A 21225-nucleotide genomic window follows, 5' to 3' on the forward strand; every position below is an offset into this window, starting at 1 on the left:
CAGCTGTTCCTTGGAGCTTTTGAAGCACTATGCATGGCCTAAGGAGTTTTGAAAGGTAAGCAAATATCTACACAGTGGCAACCTCGAAACATTTGACTGGAGTCAAAAAAATATGTCATCAGTCAGCTGATTGGCATGCCAACCTTTCGCTTGGCAATTAGAAAAGAAATCAAAAGCCTAAGAAGAAAGTCTCCCATATTTCAATCAGAAGAAAAAGCTAGCATGGGCGCCACTGCCGATGGTACCTGTGGTAGGTGTTCAGCCTTTGCACCACTGAGACTTGCACACAAAGTCCCAAGTGTCAAAGGAAGGTAGGCGCGACTAACAACAAGGCTTATTGACTTGTGCTTCCTTGTTTGTAGCTGAAGATCAATATAACTCCAAGTCTGAACACCCTGCAGGTAGATTGTATCTAAGGACTATAAGGAAGTGGTACCTGCCCTGTGTTAGGAGCTGCGTAAAACAAAATGATGGTTCTGAAGCAGAAATAGCAGGGTGTCTACTGCACAGGACTGCAGAGTGGTTTTATGATCACTACGGCTCTGGATTAGATAACAAACATAGATCATCCCCTAGATGTTAAAGTCAAGATGCAAGATGGGGGTCATAGAACAGGAAGAGCCCATTATCTTTACTGCACTGTCTTGGAAAGATTAAAGAGGGGAGCAGGAAGTTCCTTCACTAGAAACAGAACGAGAGACCTATCACACCATGCCTAAAAAAATACAGATGTGGCTCTCTCTTTTTCATTTCAGAGCGAAACTTTCTATATTTGGAGATTAATTAGAGGCAGCAGATGTTAAGACTCTTTGCAAACGGCTTCTCGGTTGTTCCATCCAAATGCTATTAAAAAATACCATATGGACATTTAACACATTTAGGGCAGTCTAGACACATCTCGATCCAGGAGCGCTGATCACAGAAGAAAGAACCAACCAGAGATAGAGAGCGAGAGAGAGGGCACCCAAAGCAGAGGGGGAGACTGGGGCGGGGAGCAACTTTTAAATGCTGTTCATTCCCCACTTGGAAACCAAAAAGGTAAAAGCTACACATATGCCAACAAACATTCGTAAAAATATTGCTAATGTTTTCCAAAAAAAAATTGCTTGCTTTGTTTTAATCCAGGCCATAAAGTTACCTGTGCAAAACTTCAGTTGACGTATATACATTCCATTCCTTTCCATGGGACCCGCGTGTTGGTCACTTGGTGCAGGGCTGCAGCCCTTAGCATTTATTATGTGCTGGAAAAGCGAGGCCTTAAAACTGAAGCTAATCGCCATAGCAGCATATTTGGGAAGGCTCTTCAGTCAGAAGATGTTGCTTGAGTCAAGTTACTCTGTTGGCAGACAGTTCTATCGGTTCTGTGACTTTGTTAGCTCCTAGAAGGGCAGTTGACTGAGAATCTGTAATACTGACTACCTAGCAAATAAAATCTGAGGCAAATCTGATATCTTTAACAATGTGGAAATCACTATGGCAAGGCAGCTATACATACGTGAAATATCCTGTGGCAAGCTTTTCCTTCTCTTTTATGAACTCCAAATGATGATGTGGTACCCTTCTGAGGTTCATGAGATCCGGGAGCATGTTCACAGAATCATCACCACTCTTTGGGTATCTTGCCACAGAATTTATCTAAATAAATTACAGAGTTTGGCCCTAAACTACCAGGAGTATGCAGCGGCCTAATTTAAGCATTCATGATTCACTAAAAAAGCACCCAGAACACAGAACGTACAGCCAGACTACAGTACAATTAGTAAAGGCGACAATTCTATTAAAATGAAAGTATTTCATTAGGCTAAAGTCTATATACAGTGTTAGGATTCCTTATAGACAGTAAAATCATCTATTAAGTTATTGTTTTAAGGGCACTATTATATAAACGTTTTGACTAATTTTTAATCTTCTCTTTGGCTCACAAATACACTAAAATACCAATAAACATTATTTAGAACTTTGATAATTATATAAATAGGATACATTACAAATGGAAGAAAATACAAGACAGCTCTTTAGCATGGTAAATCTTTGCATATAAAGAAAGCAAACAGTTCATATACCGAGAACTGAACAGTTATCTTGCTGGAAAACTATTACATTTAGTTCCTCCCTCCTCCCGCGGTCTAACAGTAATGTATACAATCTACACAAATCAAATTCTAAAAAATACAACAATAATATTATGTCCTATCACAACATCTCAGCTACTACTATCCCTTGATATGACAACTAATGGGGGCATATATACATCTAGTTGGTGGTTCTCTTTAGGAAAGCATTGGTGTTTCTTTTATACATCAGAGAAGCACCAGCAACAAAGTTTAAATAAGGTTAAACAATTTCCTTAGTTCCTAAGAATCTACATCTTTAAAAACGTTTTCCCCATACATACCTAATTTCGTCTGGGATATGACATCGGCCCAGTTATTGCATGATTTACCTTTTAGGTGAAAACATTAGCTTCCTCCCGCCCCAGTCCTAAATATTTGTACATCCTGGCTATGATCTAGTCAAAGCTAAGTCCTCTTAAGTTCCTTTGATTCCAGAGGGGCTTCAAAATGCTCACCTTTGGCTTGACTGCGCCCATTAAAAAATCAGGAGAAACTTAGGGAGGTGGATGGTGCCCAGTGCTATCCATTCAAACCAAGGGAGGTTACTCCCAAGCAATGAGGGTGTTGGGGTATAATCTTCCAAGCATTGCTCTGGTCAAGCCTCATTAATTCAAATGGAGCTGTGTAGGAGCAGTCCTTGACTGAGAACACCTCTGCACTGGAAAATACACTGTGAATTACTCTTAGGCTCACCACCCCTTTATTTATTATATATATATATATATATATGTAGGTTTTGGTGTCTTCGGGTGTCTTCCCGTGTAAGAGTTGGGGTGTCTAGGCGACGTTTCGACGAGGTCTCACTCGTCATCTTCAGGCTGGTGCTTTCGGCTTCTTGTTACTGGAACAGAGCAGGATCTCAGTGTTTGAGTTCCTATAAATACTGTTGAGGGGGTGTGGTGCAGAGAAGAAGTTCCCAGGTTATTGTGCCTTTTCTTCTTTTGTTCCTTAATTACTTGGGGGATATCTTGAGTGATATCTTGAGTGATATTCTGAGTACCACTTAGGTGGGTCATTAAGTGTGGATTAGTTGCTATAGCTTTCGTGTCTTGACCCTCACAACATGAACAAGCGTGACGACACGTCCCGCCTGCCAGACATCTGGAAATTAGCCCTCCCCACAAAAACCGACACCAGGACCAGAGGCACACAGAACGCCATCACCTATCAACCACACCAGACCCAAACCCAGACCCTCTCCACAGATAAATTACAGACTCCATCCGGTAGCCAAACCATAGTGGCACCTCCGGATGCTGCACCCCCCTGCAATCCCTACACAGATCTGGCTGGCACAGGGCACAAAACCACAGCTCGCCCATATACACGAAGCCAAGCCAGAGCACAACTAAGTGCAGTACAGCCATCTTCTCAGAAAAATCTCTTCACAAGCTCAAAAGGTCAAGACACGAAAGCTATAGCAACTAATCCACACTTAATGACCCACCTAAGTGGTACTCAGAATATCACTCAAGATATCACTCAAGATATCCCCCAAGTAATTAAGGAACAAAAGAAGAAAAGGCACAATAACCTGGGAACTTCTTCTCTGCACCACACCCCCTCAACAGTATTTATAGGAACTCAAACACTGAGATCCTGCTCTGTTCCAGTAACAAGAAGCCGAAAGCACCAGCCTGAAGATGACGAGTGAGACCTCGTCGAAACGTCGCCTAGACACCCCAACTCTTACACGGGAAGACACCCGAAGACACCAAAACCTACATTCCTGTACCCGTGAAAATCTACGAAAGCATATATATATATATATATATATATATATATATATATATATATATATATATATTCATTTATTTATATATTATATATATTACTGTACACATCTGTTATGCAGAGTTCTTATTTGTCTACCTTAATACTATTAGCTTCCTGCTAACTAGATTTGCCAGGCTTTTAAATAAGGGCGGACAATGCATTTTAAGATAATATATTTTCCCCTTTTGGTAAAATAACCTACTAATACACATATATGTTTCATAATATACAGGGGGTTTTTTGTCATTGTTTTTCTTTAAGGAGGGTGTCTCAGAAGAATCGAACATTTAGAAAGGGATTACCTTAAAATGTGTTCTACAGAAGTGGTTACAAAAAACCCCAAACAAACCAAAACCAGAAGAAGCCAGTACCGGAAAATAGTGCTGTTAGAGAAGTAAAATGGGTCATTTGAGGGGATTACAGATCTTGCCCCAGTCTTTCTATCTCCTCAATGAGGAAGTCAATGTCAGACTTGGTAGCTGCAGGGTTTGAGACAACCATTCGGAAGAAGTTTGCTTTATCTCCCTGTGGCTGATATCCAACCATCGTGGTACCTGACTCCATCATCAATGCCTTGATTTTGGGTGCGACCTTTTTGATTCAAATAGAAAAAGGGAAATGTTTAGTGCTTTGTTTCTTTACTGGAATAGCCACGTGAAAAATCCCCCTCCTTATAAGATTTCTCAGAAACCTATTCGGGATCTCTGGATTCTCACAGAGAGCTAGACCTCTGGCCTTGGCTTAGAGAAGGTTGAGCCATCTTCACAGAGGTCAACTATTACATGGTTTTCTTGTATTTGTTTTACTGTGAGGGCTTGCCCTGAAATGCTTAAAGGTAAAGGTAAAGGACACCTGACCGTTAAGTCCAGTCATGGACGACTCGGGTTGCGGCGATCATCTCGCTTTACTGGCCGAGGGAGCCGGCGTTTGTCTGCAGACAGCTTCCGGGTCATGTGGCCAGCACGACTAAGCTGCTTCTGGCATACCAGGAAATGCCGTTTACCTTCCCGCTGGAGTGGTACCTATTTATCTACTTGCACTTTGACATGCTTTCGAACTGCTAGGTTGGCAAGAGCAGGGACCGAACAACAGGAGCTCACCCCGTCATGGGGATTTGAACTGCCAACCTTCTGATCGGCAAGCCCTAGGCTCTGTGGTTTAGACCGCAGCGCCAACCGCGTCCCTCTGAAATGCTTAGGAGTAATTAAAATAGATACAATTACCCTATGTAGCTTTTCTCTCCTCTCCTCCGAGTCTGGGATCCCTCTGAGACTTGGTGGAATGTACCAGAAGCAAACATTTGTGTGTTCAGGCTATAAACACAGAAAGGAAACAAAGCAAACTCATCAAAATTGTAGGTAAATAAAATACTAACACAAAAATTCAGATTTCATTTTTTTTTTAAAAAAAAAACCTCACCACACACCAAACACTTTGGGTGATGTACCCCATTGCTACCCCTCCTCCCCAAAGTTTAGGAAATTTAGGATCAGAAGTTTGGCTGAATAGGGAAGCTTGGATCAGGAGCTGTTGTAAGTCATCACTGTGAAAGGAACCTCCTCTCAACCACAACTGGAAATTTTGCTTGTTAATAAATAGCAACAGCCAATAGATGCAATTCTGTATGTAGCTACTATCTTAAGACTCTCTCTCTCCAGATCTTTTTTTACATTAGTTCATAATGAATATGGAATACAAACAGCCCATTTAGGACTAAGTGGATGAGAACACATTCTCTCCCTCCCATCACTCCTGTGCCAGCAAAATCCTCAGTATATACAGAAAGGCACTCTCTCCTGTTAAAAGACAGAGAATCAGTTTTTTTTAAGTTAAATAAGGAACTGGAGCACACTCAAGTGTCCAATCAGCCAAAGTTTATGAAGTGAAACCACCAGAAAGCACCAGTAGCAGAATTAACAAAAGTAGCAACCTTTGCATTGCAGAAAATGAAGCGTGGCATCTCAGCTAAGAGCAGATTACTTTAGGGTTGCCAATCAGTTTATGAGCCTTATCTTCCCAGGGAAGCACGGCCTTTGGTTGCCAATGCCATTCGTTCGACTTGTGGCACATCACAATATCCTTTGAGGCGAAAGAGGGGAAGGGAAATCCACAGAAGGTGCTTACAAAAGCCCAGTGGATTTTCACACTTTGAACTTTCCTATTCGGTGGCTTTCCAGGAAGAAGCGCAGGATTCCTGCCTCCGCGGAATACTCTCCAATGGTCTTTTGAGTAGGCAATACAGTGGTACCTCGGGTTAAGTACTGAATTCGTTCCGGAGGTCTGTACTTAACCTGAAACTGTTCTTAACCTGAAGCACCACTTTAGCTAATGGGGCCTCCTGCTGCCGCTGCACCGCAGGAGCACGATTTCTCTTCTCATCCTGAAGCAAAGTTCTTAACCTGAAGCACTATTTCTGGGTTAGTGGAGTCTGTAACCTGAAGCGTATGTAACCTGAAGTGTATGTAACCCAAGGTACCACTGTACTTCTTTGTTAACTATTTGTGGTGGTGCATAAAGCCCACCCAAAAGTGACTCCAGATCAGTAGTGGATAGTGCAGTGGGGCAGACCTCCTGGTGGTGAATCGCTGGCTTACTGGGAGCGATTGGCTCCCCTCGTGCAATTGCGCTGTACCTTGCTGCCTCACAGCTCCCCATAAGCAGCAGCGACTCACCTGCCAGGTAGTCAGGTAAGTGCTTCACCACCACCATGCTGTCCACTACTGCTTGAGGTTTAGAGCATTGAAATGATGCTGAAATTCCACGTATCCCTATGTTCATTTAGCTCCTGTATTTTCCAATATATGTTTTCTGTCACGTTCCAGTTGCTTACAGCTGAGCCCCACCCATATTTGCAAACTGATTCTGAACAGCTCGCCACCAAGACCAATTTAAAAAGTGTTTTGTCATGTGGCATGGTGTGCTATTATTCGGCAAAAGGAAGCCTAAAATCCTTCTTGGGCTCATGGAACTGGTTCCATGGTTTTTGGATTGCTGGCTTGTACATAGGGGTCACCAACATAGCATCTGCCTTCTATGGCATCTGCAATATCTCCTCTGCCTGCTGGAAATAGGCTTGAAAGAAGCCTTCTGTAATTGACAACAGAGCAGAGCAGGTTGTTGTTGTTGTTGTTGTGTGTGTGTGTGTGTGTGTGTGTGTGTACAGGGCCAGATTTAGGTTTGTTGAGGCCCTAAGCTACTGAAGGTAATGGGGTCCTGTTTTTTGTGTGTTGAATATATGCTATATGGTAATTTATTGACCTAACAGGTATCTAAAGCCATTTGCACATAACAAAAATATCAAAGTAATTGTTGAACTGAAATACAATTAAGAAGAAGTATATTAACAGTGAAATACAGTTAAGAAGAAGTATATTAATAGTGAAATAATTATTAAGCTCTAACTTAAAATGATTTTTTATTCATAACAAACTTAATAATGCAAACACATTAGGTACATGCTACACGTTGCCATGCAACCAGTCCATGCAGAATGTAGGCACCCTGTATATAGAAATGAGCAAACCAGTGATATTTTAGGGAGCAGGCTAGCAGGCGGGGCCCATTACTTACATCATAGGAGCCTATGCAACACAAAACACTGTTGCTGTAGGCAGGTTTTACTTTATTTGTTTTTTATCTTATATTTGGGAAATGTACATCCAGGTTTTTTTCCTTTAAATTTTTTTCGGGCCCCCCAAGAGAGTGCGGCCCTAAGCTATAGCTTGTTTAGGTTAAGGTAAAGGGAGCCCTGACCATTAGGTCCAGTCGTGACCGACTCTGGGGTTGCGGCACTCATCTCACTATCGGCCAAGGGAGCCGGCATACAGCTTCTGGGTCATGTGGCCAGCATGACTAAGCCGCTTCTGGCAAACCAGAGTAGCACACGGAAATGCCATTTACCTTCCCGCCAGACTGGTGCCTATTTATCTACTTGCACTTTGACGTGCTTTTGAACTGCTAAGGTTGGCAGGAGCAGGGACTGAGCAACGGGAGCTCACCCCGTCACGGGAATTCGAACCGCCGACCTTCTGATTTGGAAGTCCTAGGCTGTGTGGTTTAACCCACAGCGCCACCCGCATCCCTTTGCTTGTTTAGCTTGTACATAAATTCAGCACTGTGTGTGTGTCTACAACAGTTTCTCCATTTTTCAAATGTGTCCACAGACCCAAATAGAGCCTACATGCAAGCATCGTACACTTCTAGTTGCAGCTAAGTACTTATACTGCAGTTTTGTCTTTTAAATGCAAGCAAGCAAGCAAGCAAAGAAAAACAAGTGACCATTTGCCCAGTTAGCTGAAACTGGGGTTGGGGTGGGGAATTACATTTCAAGGCTTTCGTTGGCAAAGGCTGCACGAAAACCTGGGGCCTGCCGTGAGCCAACCAAAGTTCAGCACTTTTACACCCCATTGACTTCATTTGGTGAGTCAAACATGTAGTTAAATATCCCCCATTGAAAATAACATTGGCTTTAAAGTACTTAACTCTGGGCTGGATGGTGCATTTTCTATTCCCCAAATGCCCATTTTTAATTGAAAGTAGTTTGTGGCCCATTGCTTACCTCTCCTTCGAAAACCATCTCAAACTCCTCTCTGTTCTTAATTTTATTATAGAGGTATTCTGCTAATTCAAGACATTTGTTGATCTGACTTTCGAATCCCACTGTACCCTGTTTTGAAAAAAAGAAAGATATTTTTAAAATTTCAGTTCTACACTCTTCCTTGCACATATTTGCTCTGGTTAGCTTTGAGTATAAAATATTTGTCTTCAACTATATTTATTTTCCATGTTAATTTTTTAAATTCTGAAGGTTGCTATACTATGGAATATTCTTTTGAAATTTTGAAGTTGTATATCTTCATCTTTAGTGTCCCTGTAATTTTAAATCCACTATTTAATTTTACAAATTATACCATGTTTTCTAGCCTGTGTGAAATAAGAATCTTTAAAAAATGAACTATAAATAATATGTCCTTCAAGCAGACCCGAATTTTCAATATATTCCTTTTTAAAAAGAAATACAGATTTTGAAAATAGACTTACAAGCATATACACATATATTTAGTTTTACTTGAACAAAAAGAACCATTAGTTTAAATGCCTTTACTTATAAGCATTCTTTTGTTGTTTTATTTTCCTGTTACAAAATTGTACACAAATGAATAATAAACACGACCAGACTCACAAAAAATGGTTCACTAGGGGGATAAAAATTAAATTCTTGTAAGCATTCTATTAAGCAATTGCCAAAATCTGTATTGGGAGAAGTTAGGGTTCTGGGGATCAGTCGATCCAAAAACAATCTTGTGGAAAGGAATGTAGTTTTGCTAAAAGTTTCCAAAAAACCCTTCCTCCCCGATCCGTGAAGATATAAACATTTTGGACTAACAGATTTGGATTTCTGGGAACTTAAGGCTACAGTGATAAACCATAATAATAATAATAATAATAATAATAATAATTTTATTATTTATACCCCGCCCACTCTGGGCGGCTCCCAACAGAATATTAAAAATACGATAAAATGCCAAACATTAAAAACTTCCCTAAACAGGGCTGCCTTCAGATGTCTTCTAAAAGTCAGATAGTTGTTTATTTCCTTGACATCTGATGGGAAGGTGTTCCACAGGGTGGGCGCCACTACCGAGAAGGCCCTCTGCCTGGTTCCCTGCAGTTTCACTTCTTGCAGTGAGGGAACTGCCAGAAGGCCCTCGGAGCTGGACCTCAGTGTCCGGGCTGGACGATGGGGGTGGAGACGCTCCTTCAGGTATACTGGGCCAAGGCCATTTAGAGCTTTCAAGGTCAGCACCAGCACTTTGAATTGTGCTCGGAAACGTACTGGGAGCCAATGTAGGTCTTTCAGGACCGGTGTTATATGGTCTTGGCGGCCACTCCCAGTCACCAGTCTAGCTGCCGCATTCTGGACTTAGTTGAACTATCTTCTCACATAAAATTGATGTGCATTTTTCTGACATTTTATTGCTTACCTTGGCTTTCCACATCAACCAGAATTTGAATATGTCCACATGGCGACCACACTGTATTGCTTTATCCCCAGTGTCATAAGTTATATCATATTGCTTGTCTTGTTGGAACAGATATCCTGCACACATCTGGTTGCAACCTTGAAGTATGCCCTGTTGGGAAAACACCCTCTTCAAATATAAGAAATCAAGCAGTAGATAAAATATAGTGTGTTGCATGCACAGAACGTATGTGCACGGCATTCTACTTATATGCAGCATTTCCCAAGGGAATCTAAGCTCAATTTTTCACGCCCACCTAGATTTTCTTCGTCCTTTCTCAAAAAGCCAATGGCAGCGACTAACAGTGATCTTCCTATCCATGAGTTACATCATCCAGACAGGATAAACTCACCCTTAAAGCCCTCCACACCAGCAAAATGCAGCACTGCGCCAACGTAAAATATTACAGTGGTGTAGCAACGTCCTTGTGCCATCGGAAGATCTTCAACATGGCTGAGAAGAGGTGAATGGTGGGTGTAAAATGTGGCACAGTTAATGTATGGAGCCCCTTAAAAGCACATTGACTACTGTGGACTCAGTTACACTAGACAACTCTACTTATTTGATGTTTGGTTATCCTTTATAGTGGAGTTTTTAGTAGGCAAGAAAGCACAGTGGAATCACCAAATCCCATTTGGCAGCCATAGGAGTCAGTTGTAACTACAATCAACATAAAGCACTCTAAGTGCCACCAAGACTGCAGGCGTGGCATGCTAATGCCACCCTGGAAACCTTGTTGAAGGGTTGGAATAAAAATGCTCTAAACAAATAAATCCAGGGCTTTTTTTTCAGCCCGAAGGCAGTGGAACTCCGTTCCGGCATCTCTCAGGTGGGCGCCATTGCCATTCTAAGAGAACAAGGAAGGTGTTCGTGGTGAGTTCTGGCACCTCTTTTTCTAGAAAAATAAAGTAAAGGTAAAGGGACCCCTGACCATTAGGTCCAGTCATGACCGACTCTGGGGTTGCGGCGCTCATCCCGCTTTATTGGCCGAGGGAGCCAGTGTACAGTCATGTGGCCAGCATGACTAAGCCGCTTCTGGCGAACCAGAGCAGCGCACGGAAACGCCGTTTACCTTCCCACCAGAGCGGCACCTATTTATCTACTTGCACTTTGACGTGCTTTTGAACTGCTAGGTTGGCAGGAGCAGGGACCGAGCAACAGGAGCTCACTCTGTCGAGGGGATTTGAACCACCGACCTTATGATCGGCAAGTCCTAGGCTCTGTGGTTTAACTCACAGTGCCACCTGTGTCCCTTCTATAAAAATAGCACTGAAGAAATCCAATAGAAAGGCGAGAAGAGTGAAAGTCTTTGGCCTTGTAGCTATAACAACCACAGACTTAAATTGGTTTAGTAATCATGCTTTTTCCTCCAGGAAATCCTAAGGATTTGTAGTCCTTTGGGAGATCTCTCACAGAGTCCTCAGCAAACTACAGCTCCCAGGATTCTTTGGGAGAAGCTGTAAAGGTAGAAACAGAACATATTTGTGTTTGCTCTGTACCATTTAAAAAGAAATCGACATGCAAGCAAACCTTTTCCCGAAGAAGAATGGCAGAGCATTGTAATAAAACCCCCATCATCTTGTGTGGATTCCATGTGACAGAGTTGGCTCTGCAAAAAGAAAAGAATGTGCTTAGAATTAATGGAGTGAGAGATTTAGCCTTGCTGGGTCCAGAACAGGGCCATTTCCCAGAGTCTGGACCCCCGTGGGACTTACTTTTTGAGATGGTTGGGGCAAAATATCTCCTGGCCTTACAAATACATCTCCTATCTGCAATATGCAGTTTGTGGCATGTTTTCTCTCACTCCGATGTCAAGACCCTGCACCACCAGGACTAATAAGGTGAGAATGATTTATACTAGGAATATGAGATGGGAAAAATTGCCAATAGTCTTATTCTGTGGGGCAAGCATTGCAGCCGAAGGTTGGAATTGCACTAAGGGAAGCTGTCTTTTTGGAATTAATGTTACTAGTAAAGAGAGAATACTGAGAAGCTGATAGCGTAATGAATGGTAATTAATTACTGTCAGGTCTAGCTGATACTGTAACTTCATTCCTGAAAGAGCCACCTTGTAGAAACAGCAGCGTGAGAATTTCTATAAGTTTAGGCAAACAGGATATTCAGCTATATTTCCCACTAATTGTTCTCCCCCCCTTCTAAAATACAGTTGCTGACATAGGCTGGTGTTTGAAATTTCCTGAGATACCCAATCCCCACATTATCACCAAGATGTGCTAGCAAGTGATATGCAAAATCTCCTCTCTAGAAAGTCAGGAATGGGCAAAAGGTGGATCAGGAATGGCTGGTAGACCAGTTCCTTGAGAGACTTGCAGTAGATCAGCAAAGGTTTCTGACTTCCAGTAGATTAACAATACCAACACTGTCTCTCTTCACCTCTTTTTCTGTTTGTTGAAATGAAGAAAATTTGGGAGAGATTTGGGCATGTGTTCAGATATACTCGGCGTCCTTCTTTAGATTTGAGTTTATGTCCGCCCCCACAAAGCTACTATGCAAGCACATCACACAGATTTGTGGGTCTCAGGGATATAGTAAGATTAAGTTGTTCCCACAAGTCTGGACTCTGCCGATTCCTGCTCTAAATCAGCTACAAGGTGCAGTGAATGTTGTCCAGATATAACAGCTTCTGTGAGAAAGCTGACATTATGATCCTTCAGTTCTGTAGATCCAGCCTGTTAAAGATATGAATCTCATGCAATGACCAGGGCATTAAAAGTGTACAACAGTGGGACTGCTTCGGTGACCAAGATGATCAAGGGTCTGGAAACCAAGCCTTATGAGGAACGCTTGAGGGAATTGGGTATGTTTAGCCTGGTAAAGAGGAGACTATGATAGCCATCTTCTAATATCTAAAGGGATGTCACATGGAGGATGGAGCAAGATTGTTTTCTACTGCTCCAGAGGGTAGGACTTGAACCAATGAATTCAAAGTAGAAGAAAGGAGATTCCTACTAAACATCAGGAAGAACTTTCTGACAGTAAGAGCTGTTCGACAGTGGAAAAGACTCACATGAAAGGTGATGGACTTTCCTTCCTTGTAAGTTTTTAAGCAGAGGTTGGGTGGCCATCGGTCATGCATGATCTAGCTGAGATTCCTGCATTGCAAGAGTTTGGACTAGATGACCCTCGGGGTCCCTTCCAATTCTACAATTCTGTGATTCACCATTATTGGCACATATTGTTTGTGAGCATGTTGTTGGTCTTTCCAAAATTGGCAAGTGTTGCCTGTGGCAACTCTAGTTAGAGAGTGTGTGCCCTTCCCAACGCACACAGATCAATGCAGTCGATTAATGCAAAAATATAATAAATAGCAGAACCACTGGGGCCAGTTATTGCCAATTACTGATGACAGCTCCAGCCTTGACCAGGGTGGAAGGTAGGCCACAAGCTGAGAGCAGTTCACAGAGAGTGTGACTGTGAAGTGACACAAAGCTAACAGCTGATGCAGACAAAAGGTCTCGCTAATTTTTGTCCCAAGGCATCTCACTCATGAGACATTGTATGGGCAATCTATCTGGAAGATAAATTGTATATCGAGGAGTTAGTGATCTAACATGGTTGCCCTACTTGCCTCTGTTCCTTCCCCATCTTATCTCTTGTTAGGTTATTTGATGGCATGAGAACAGCCTTTAATGTCCTAATCAGCTGGGAGGAAGTGATAGTGCTAGGTACCTTCTTTGATGTTGAACATTGTTTTGAGAAAGTGATGCATTGGGAGGAGTGGCTAATGAATAATCTGTAAATAGCCAGTAATGAATGATCTGCGCGTTGTTGTTTAGTTGTTTAGTGGCGTATGACTCTTCGTGACTCCATGGACCAGAGCACGCCAGGCACTCCTGTCTTCCACTGCCTCCCCCAGTTTGGTCAAACTCATGTTAGTAGCTTTGAGAACACTGTCCAACCATCTCTGCCATCCCCTTCTCCTTGTGCCCTCAATCTTTCCCAACATCAGGGTCTTTTCCAGGGAGTCTTCTCTTCTCATGAGGTGACTTGGATGGTTGTGGGCAGAGTTTTGGAGAAGCTCGTGCACAGACTGACTGGCTGCGGGGCCCTGCAAACTGAGGCTACCTGGGGGAGTCACTTTGCTGCTTCTTGTGGGCTTTCAAGTGGCAGATGGAAGTGCTTACTTGGTATGTATATATTGCTTGCTGTTTTGAATAAAATCTTTAATCTTCTCACTCGTGTTTTGTATTACTTCTGACTCTCATGTTAAAAGAACCACCTTGCATTTGGCAAGACAGGCACGAAGTCTCTCTTGTTTCATTCTGGTATGTAATGTAAATGTGAAACTTACACTGACATGAAAATTCTATTTTGCATAAAAGCTGCTTCTGTTCTACATGGACACATGGAATATTCCCCCCTCACATTGGACCTTTGATTCTTGTCAATTGTTCTTTTAAAAAAAATTCTATAATATTTTTGAGATAGGGGTTTATCTTCCCTAGGTATTTGCAAAACGGCGTATGTACCATGGAGAAGTTTCTAACTAAATAAACATGCAAATGAGAATGATTCCATACCTTTCTATGCCACTCAGCTTATGACGATGCTTCCTGGACATTAGCAATCCTCCTCCCCAGGCAGCCTGAAAGTGATGGAAGGAAGTTCAAAGGCTTAGGAGGAACCCTCCAAGTATCTGACACTCCACAGTTAGCAAAAGGATCAATGCTGTCAAAACTCCGGGCACTAAATTTCTGATGAAAACGTTCATGATTTCAGAAACAGGCGCTCTTCTTAATTTTGCACTTTCACACAAGGAGAAGTGGCCGCGTGTTACAGTGGTGCCTCGCAAGATGAAATTAATCCGTTCCGCGAGTCTCTTCGTCTAGCGGTTTTTTCGTCTTGCGAAGCAACCCTATTAGCGGCTTAGCGGATTAGCGCTATTAGCAGTTTAGCGGCTATTAAAGGCTTAGCGGCTATTAGCGGCTTAGCGGATTAGCGGCTAAAAGGCTATTAGCGGCTTAGCGGCTTAGAAAAAGGGGGGGGAAGCAAAAAAAAAAATCGGAACACTCACAAGACGTTTTCGTCTTGCAAAGCAAGCCCATAAGGAAAATCGTCTTGCGAAGCAGCTCAAAAATGGAAAACCCTTTCGTCTAGCGGGTTTTCCGTCTTGCGAGGCATTCGTCTTGCGGGGCACCACTGTACTACAATACAAACACTAACAAGCAGAGATGCTAGGAGGATCCTCTTTTCCACTTGAAAATGGTAAAAAAAATCAATATTCGCAGTGCAATCCTAAATGTGTTTATTCAGAATTGTTGTGTGTGAAGACCCCCAAGACCTCCAAAAGAAAGACACAGTCTGCACCAATATTAGTTTAAGGTTATTGGACATAATTTTGGCCACAACTTTATTGATTACAGAATGTGAGTGGTTTGCTTATGCATTGGTTCGACTAGCTGCACCTACATCTCCGGCAGAGCAGCACTGACAACTGGACACCGGCAGAAGTCAGTAAGGGTAAACAGACTGGGGGAGCATTGGTCCTACCACAGACGCAACCTCACCCCAAAATGCTCCCAGGTGCTCTGGCGTTGCCCTAACCCCTGGAAGGGGATTGGACAAAAGCATGGTGAGCCCCTGGATTCCTTTAACGGAATACCCTATCGCACATTGGGAGGGGCAGGTGTGACAACCTCCCCTCCACCACATCTTGAACCAATGCCTAACCGTCAAACCTTACAAAGTTGTGACGATTTGCTATGCAGCAGGCGGAACCCAGGTGGCACCAGCCAATCAGCTGAATGGGAAAATTCCTACCGGGCCCCTGCCCCGAAAGCAGACAACCCACGCATAGCAAGGTCATAGCAAGACCCTAAATATAGGGAGGGTGGGTGGGTGATCCGATGCACGAGGCGCTAAGATGAAGCTTGATGCAACGTGCAGCGGTATAAATTGGTCCCCCGGCTGCAAATTCTCTCAACCCCATTGGCCAGAATTGCCCCAGCAACCGAGGGACCCAATTGGGTTGTTGTGGCTATCCAAACGATCCCACCCACACAAACAGTGAGACCAGTCTCACTGCAACATGTGCCCTCCGTGGTGAGGACACGATTTGTGAGTCCTCCTGCTTTCAGTGAGATTTTATTCTTCGGCAAGTGTGTGTGTGTGTGCATAGGATCGAAGCTCATCTTACTCACGTCCACATGGAGCCAAAGGTTGTATTTATCGCAAATGTCCGCCATCTCCTGAATTGGGTCAAAGGCCCCATAAACTGTTGTGCCAGCAGTTGCATTCACATAAAGGGGAACATATCCCTATGAGGTAAGGCAGAGGATAAAGTTCATGAGGAAACATAAATATTGGAAACAGAGGTTAACTCCAGTTATTGCAACTGATTACAGGTTCTTTCATCAGTTTTTCTGCCGTGCATATTTTTTAACTGTCACATTTTCTTTCATTGGTTCCCCCAAAAGTCCATTTGAGGACTTGATGCAATCACCAGTGGATTATAAGTTTCTCCCCTTGCTGGGGGTCTGGGGGGGGGGCAGTGGAGCTGCAGCAGCAAAGGGTTAGTATTGCACTGTAAATTAATTTATTATTTCTTCCTTAGCTTGTCTTACACTGTGTGGTATGCATTTATGTAGAAGACAAAATGTATGTTACTTATGTTCATCTAACTAGGAAATATATTCAGTCCCCCCCAAAAAAAAAACATCAGGGTTACCTTTTGTTTGGCTTCCAGAATTTTGGCTTCCAAATCAGCTGGTATTATTTTGCCTCTGCAGTCAACGTGAAAGACAAAAACAAAGAATATTATAAAACAAATGAATAAAGACCAAATAGAAGTGAACACTAACCACAGTTTACTTAATTCAACTGATCTAATTAGTAACGACATTAGCGTCTTGTTGCACAGTACAACAAACAAACAAACTCAATACAGCCGTTTTGCTATGGGAGCATACCTTTCGTTGCACTTTATTAAAATCACATTTTCTGTTCCAAAACCAAGCGCAGCTCCAGCTTTCTTTATTGAGTAGTGACTCTGCAAAAACAACAGCGACAAAAACGCGTCAACCCTTTTAGAAAGGAATGAAAGAAAATGAAGTCAAGTTTAGTTGTGTAGTAGCAATGGTTGCCAGCAGGAGATGCCCTAGCCGCTCACTGCAAGTGCCACACACACAAAAAAGGCTGTTATACAGTTTTCTGTATAACCATTTATAGCAGGAGTCGGCAACCTAAGGCCCATGGGCCACAAGCGGCCCATGCGGGTCGTTTAACCAGCCCATGGACCCTTGCCGACTGCTTGGTCGGCTCCCGTATGCTGCACTAAACTGGAGCAGAGCAGAGCAGGGACCACCTTCCGCGACTCTGGCTGGCTTCTCATTGGCTGCAGGAAGCTCCTGCAGCCAATGGGAAGCTGCGCAAGCCTTTTCCACGTTGGAAGGAGCGCTGGAAACAATATTTGTGCATGTGTGCATGCGCATGCAGACACTCCGGCCCACTGCGGCATCTGTGGGACCATGAACCGGCCCAAGCCACGAAAACTTTGCCAACCCCTGATTTATAGGAAGCAGTTTGAATGCAGAGGTAAAAGTCAGTGGGAATGGTCAGGAATAAGTGCTGAAATAAGGGTCAGACATGCTTTAGGAGCACCACAGCAAGCTATAAGCTCTAAACATTCCAAAAAATAAAATAAGAAAGGAAGAGAAAAAGCAACCCAAAATATTATTACAACTAGGTCCCCCAGCTTGCTATGCAGAAAGGTAGGAGCAGTGCCTAAAGATTAAAAAGAGAGATAGAGTGGTACCTCGGTTTAAGAACAGCCATGTTTACGAACTATTCGGTTTACAAACTCCGCAAACCGGAAGTAGTGTCCGGGTTTGTGAACTTTACCTCGGTCTAAGAACAGAAGCCGAACGGTGGAAGGGCACCGGTGGAAGGAGGCCTCATTAGGGAAGGTGCACCTTGGTTTAAGAATGGTTTTGGTTTAAGAACGGACTACCATAATGGATTAAGTTCGTAAACTGAGGTACCACTGTAGATACCAGGAACCAGATCTTTGGGGTGGGAGATTCTGTTCCTTGATTCTGTGCGGACAGGCACTTTGTACACACTCACAGGCACTTTATTCATTATGTAACATTACTATGAATGCTTCAAAAGGGGGCAGGGGAAGTGTTAATTAGTTGAGAATATGGTAAGCTCTAAACAGGGGTCAGCAAACTTTTTCAGCAGGGGGCCGGTCCACTGTCCCTCAGACCTTGTGGAGGGCCAGATTATATTCTGAAGGGGAAAAAATGAACGAATTCCTGTGCCTCACAAATAACCCAGAGGTACATTTTAATTAAAAGCACACATTCTACTCATGTGAAAACACACTGATTCCCGGATTGTCCGTGGGCCGGATTGAGAAAGCGATTGGGCCTCATCCGGCCCACGGCCTTAGTTTGTCTACCCATGCTCTAAGACAAATTAAGAGATATTTGGGGTGACTGAGCTTTGTAGATAATGTGAGGTATCACAAGCAGACACGTCAAATGCTGCCAAGTAAATAAGACATGTTTTGTCTTCCTTACAGCCTCCTTGTCCCCAACACTGCGCTACAGTCTGGTTTGAGGAAAATCTCTGTCAGAGTGCCGCGAGCGGTTTTGTCACAATGAAACATTTTCAGGTGGGTGGGGGGTGTAAAACCCACTTCTGTATACAGTGGTACCTCAGGTTAAGTACTTAATTCGTTCCGGAGGTCCGTTCTTAACCTGAAACTGTTCTTATCCTGAAGCACCACTTTAGCTAATGGGGCCTCCCGCTGCTGCCTCACTGCCGGAGCACAATTTCTGTTCTCATCCTGAAGCAAAGTTCTTAACCTGAAGCACTATTTCTGGGTTAGCAGAGTCTGTAACCTGAAGCGTATGTAACCTGAAACGTATGTAACCCGAGGTACCACTGTACTGGATACTGCATACTGCCTCCAAAGTACCGTATTTTTCGCCCTATAGGATGCACTTTTCCCCCTCCAAAAATGAAGGGGAAATGTGTGTGCGTCCTATGGGGTGAATGCAGGCTTTCGCTGAAGCCTGGAGAGCGAGAGGGGTCGGTGCGCACCGACCCCTCTCGCTCTCCAGGCTTCGCGGACCTCTCCGCAAGCAGCGGGAGTGCTCCCGCTGCTTGCGGAGAGTTGCCGGCATGCCGAAGCCTGCGCGCGCTGAGATCAGCGCGTCCAGGCTTCGCGGACCTCTCCGCAAGCAGAGGGAGCCAGCGCTGGGCTCCCACGGCTTGCAGAGAGCTGCCTGTTTGGGGGCTGGGGTCGGGGGAAGCTCGGGCCTCCCCTGCCCCAGCCCCGCGCCTGGGGGGGAAATAATTTTTTCCCCTTTATTCCCCCCCCAAAAAAAAAACTATTATGGGACGGTGCGTCCTATAGGGCGAAAAATACGGTAAGCTTAATGACAGAGATGGTGGCTAGAACCAACTCTAGGAAACAGCATCCTCAGAGAACCAACCATCCTCCTGTTCAACAGAACGTCCATCTAAGTAGTTGGAGGTCATTTTCTGTGACAGTTTTAGGGCCACCCCAAAATATGCAATGGGTGGTGTTGAAATCAGGCAGTCGTGCCCCTTCAGAATTGGTGATGGAATGGCATCTTCCTTAGCCCCCCTCCCCAACAATTGCAGTAACAACAGTTAATTAAGCTTGTTGAGCTCACATGTTCTGAGGTAAAGAGGACCAGTTTAGGCACTGCAGCCATGCCTTTGGTTTTGACTTCTGGGAAATATTTGTAGCGGGCAGCCATGATGCTATACATATTGGATATAGCACCACCTGTAACAAGAGAACACGATAATAGAATGTTAGAAAAGAGATAAGAGGGAGGGCGGGAAAAGTTTGGTGTTACGAATGGAGGCAGAGACGCATAGCTGGTGAAATGTGCTGTGTACATTTCATACAGGCATGGCGGAATTTAGAGCTGTGATGCAACAGAGTTGTTTGTGGTCTTCCCTCGACCCCCTAAGTTAGCCTGCCGCCTCACTCTGCGCAATGGTAGGACCAATTGTTGTTTTTAATTGATCCTCTTAAAATGGCCTAGCAGATAGTAACTGATGCTTTTAATGCTGTTTTTAAACAAAGTGATTGTTAAGTTGTGGGTGAACATATCAGACGACACAGCGATTCCTCAAACAGCTCTTGTTTATTCACAGGCCAGAACAGAAATGAACTGAAGGGTTCAGCCAGCCTGCTTATATAGAGCAATACTAGAATGCAACAGTAACCATTTTCTGTAACTATCCAATCACTGAACGTCACTTTCGATCCCTTATTTGCATATGTGGACCTGAACTATCTACAGTATCCCCCTGCTGGCCCAGGGTGAGAATTTCAGTACATAACAGTAATAAAGGTAAATGGACCCCTGACCATTAGGTCCAGCATACAGTTAAAAGCATACATTCTCAGCAGCTAGTTGTCTTTTTCCAGCCTTAACCGACAACTTGGCATTTAGGGCAACATGTCAAAAATGGAACTTACCCGGTGAGAATATTCCATCTCCATCTTTATTTGACCATCCAATAATCTCTCTCATTTTTCGAAGCGTGATTTGTTCCATGAGGACAAAAACAGGTGCAATTTCGTATGTAAACCTGGGTACGCAAATAGACATTTGCAAAAAATAAATAAATAAAATGCCAATACCTGTTTCACAGGAATGAATATAAAAATGTTTATGCTTTCTGAAAAGATACTATTGCTTTTACAACCTTTATGGGAACTCCACCTATAATCCTATGCCCACTTAATAAACCCCACTGAATTCAATGTATATGTCTACTTCCGGGTAGACATGTAGAGGACCGCACTTTCAGTTAACAACAGTCTGTTGTTTAAAACATTCAAGAAATGGGAGGAGAATCCTGGTTGACAAAACAAGCATGAATACTGGGACACCGAAACTCTGTAAGAGCTTAAAAACATCAGCAGGGTTCACATAACGCTTGTAATTTAAATTAACAAAGATAAAAATGGAGTATAACAAATTTAGATAATTAGAGGCAGTTAAAAGGGGAAGTACTTTGGAATCCAAGGGAGGGGTGGGAGGAAGTCCTGGGGTGAAGGGAACCCCATAAAGGTTTTGATATGACTATGGTTTTGTGAAATTAAGTGTATATTTCTGTGTGTACAGTGGTACCTCAGGTTAAGTACTTAATTCGTTCCGGAGCTCCGTTCTTAACCTGAAACTGTTCTTAACCTGAAGCACCACTTTAGCTAATGGGGCCTACAGCTGCTGCTGGAGCACGATTTCTGTTCTCATCCTGAAGCAAAGTTCTTAACCCGAGGTACTATTTCTGGGTTA

At 43.3% G+C, this 21225-nt stretch overlaps 1 protein-coding gene across 4 annotated transcripts in view; it reads right to left on the reverse strand.

The window, feature by feature from the left end:
• Window positions 1-3897: 3897 nt before the first annotated feature.
• GAD1 (glutamate decarboxylase 1) overlaps window positions 3898-21225 on the reverse strand; it is a 63486-nt gene continuing 46158 nt past the window's right edge. For all 4 annotated transcript variants that reach the window (XM_081170497.1, XM_081170498.1, XM_081170500.1 and 1 more), the window contains exons 7-17: window positions 20403-20515; window positions 19582-19697; window positions 16843-16922; window positions 16602-16656; window positions 16075-16191; window positions 14455-14519; window positions 11444-11522; window positions 9875-10024; window positions 8449-8556; window positions 5114-5203; window positions 3898-4481 (exon numbers count right to left, since the gene is read on the reverse strand). In XM_081170497.1, coding sequence (XP_081026623.1) covers window positions 4308-4481; window positions 5114-5203; window positions 8449-8556; window positions 9875-10024; window positions 11444-11522; window positions 14455-14519; window positions 16075-16191; window positions 16602-16656; window positions 16843-16922; window positions 19582-19697; window positions 20403-20515 — 1147 coding nt within the window. In that variant the 3' untranslated portion in view covers window positions 3898-4307. The remainder of the gene's footprint in view (window positions 4482-5113; window positions 5204-8448; window positions 8557-9874; window positions 10025-11443; window positions 11523-14454; window positions 14520-16074; window positions 16192-16601; window positions 16657-16842; window positions 16923-19581; window positions 19698-20402; window positions 20516-21225) is intronic.

This window comes from Podarcis bocagei (genome assembly GCF_964188305.1).
Source record: "Podarcis bocagei genome assembly, chromosome: 1".
Classification (NCBI taxonomy): domain Eukaryota; kingdom Metazoa; phylum Chordata; class Lepidosauria; order Squamata; family Lacertidae; genus Podarcis; species Podarcis bocagei.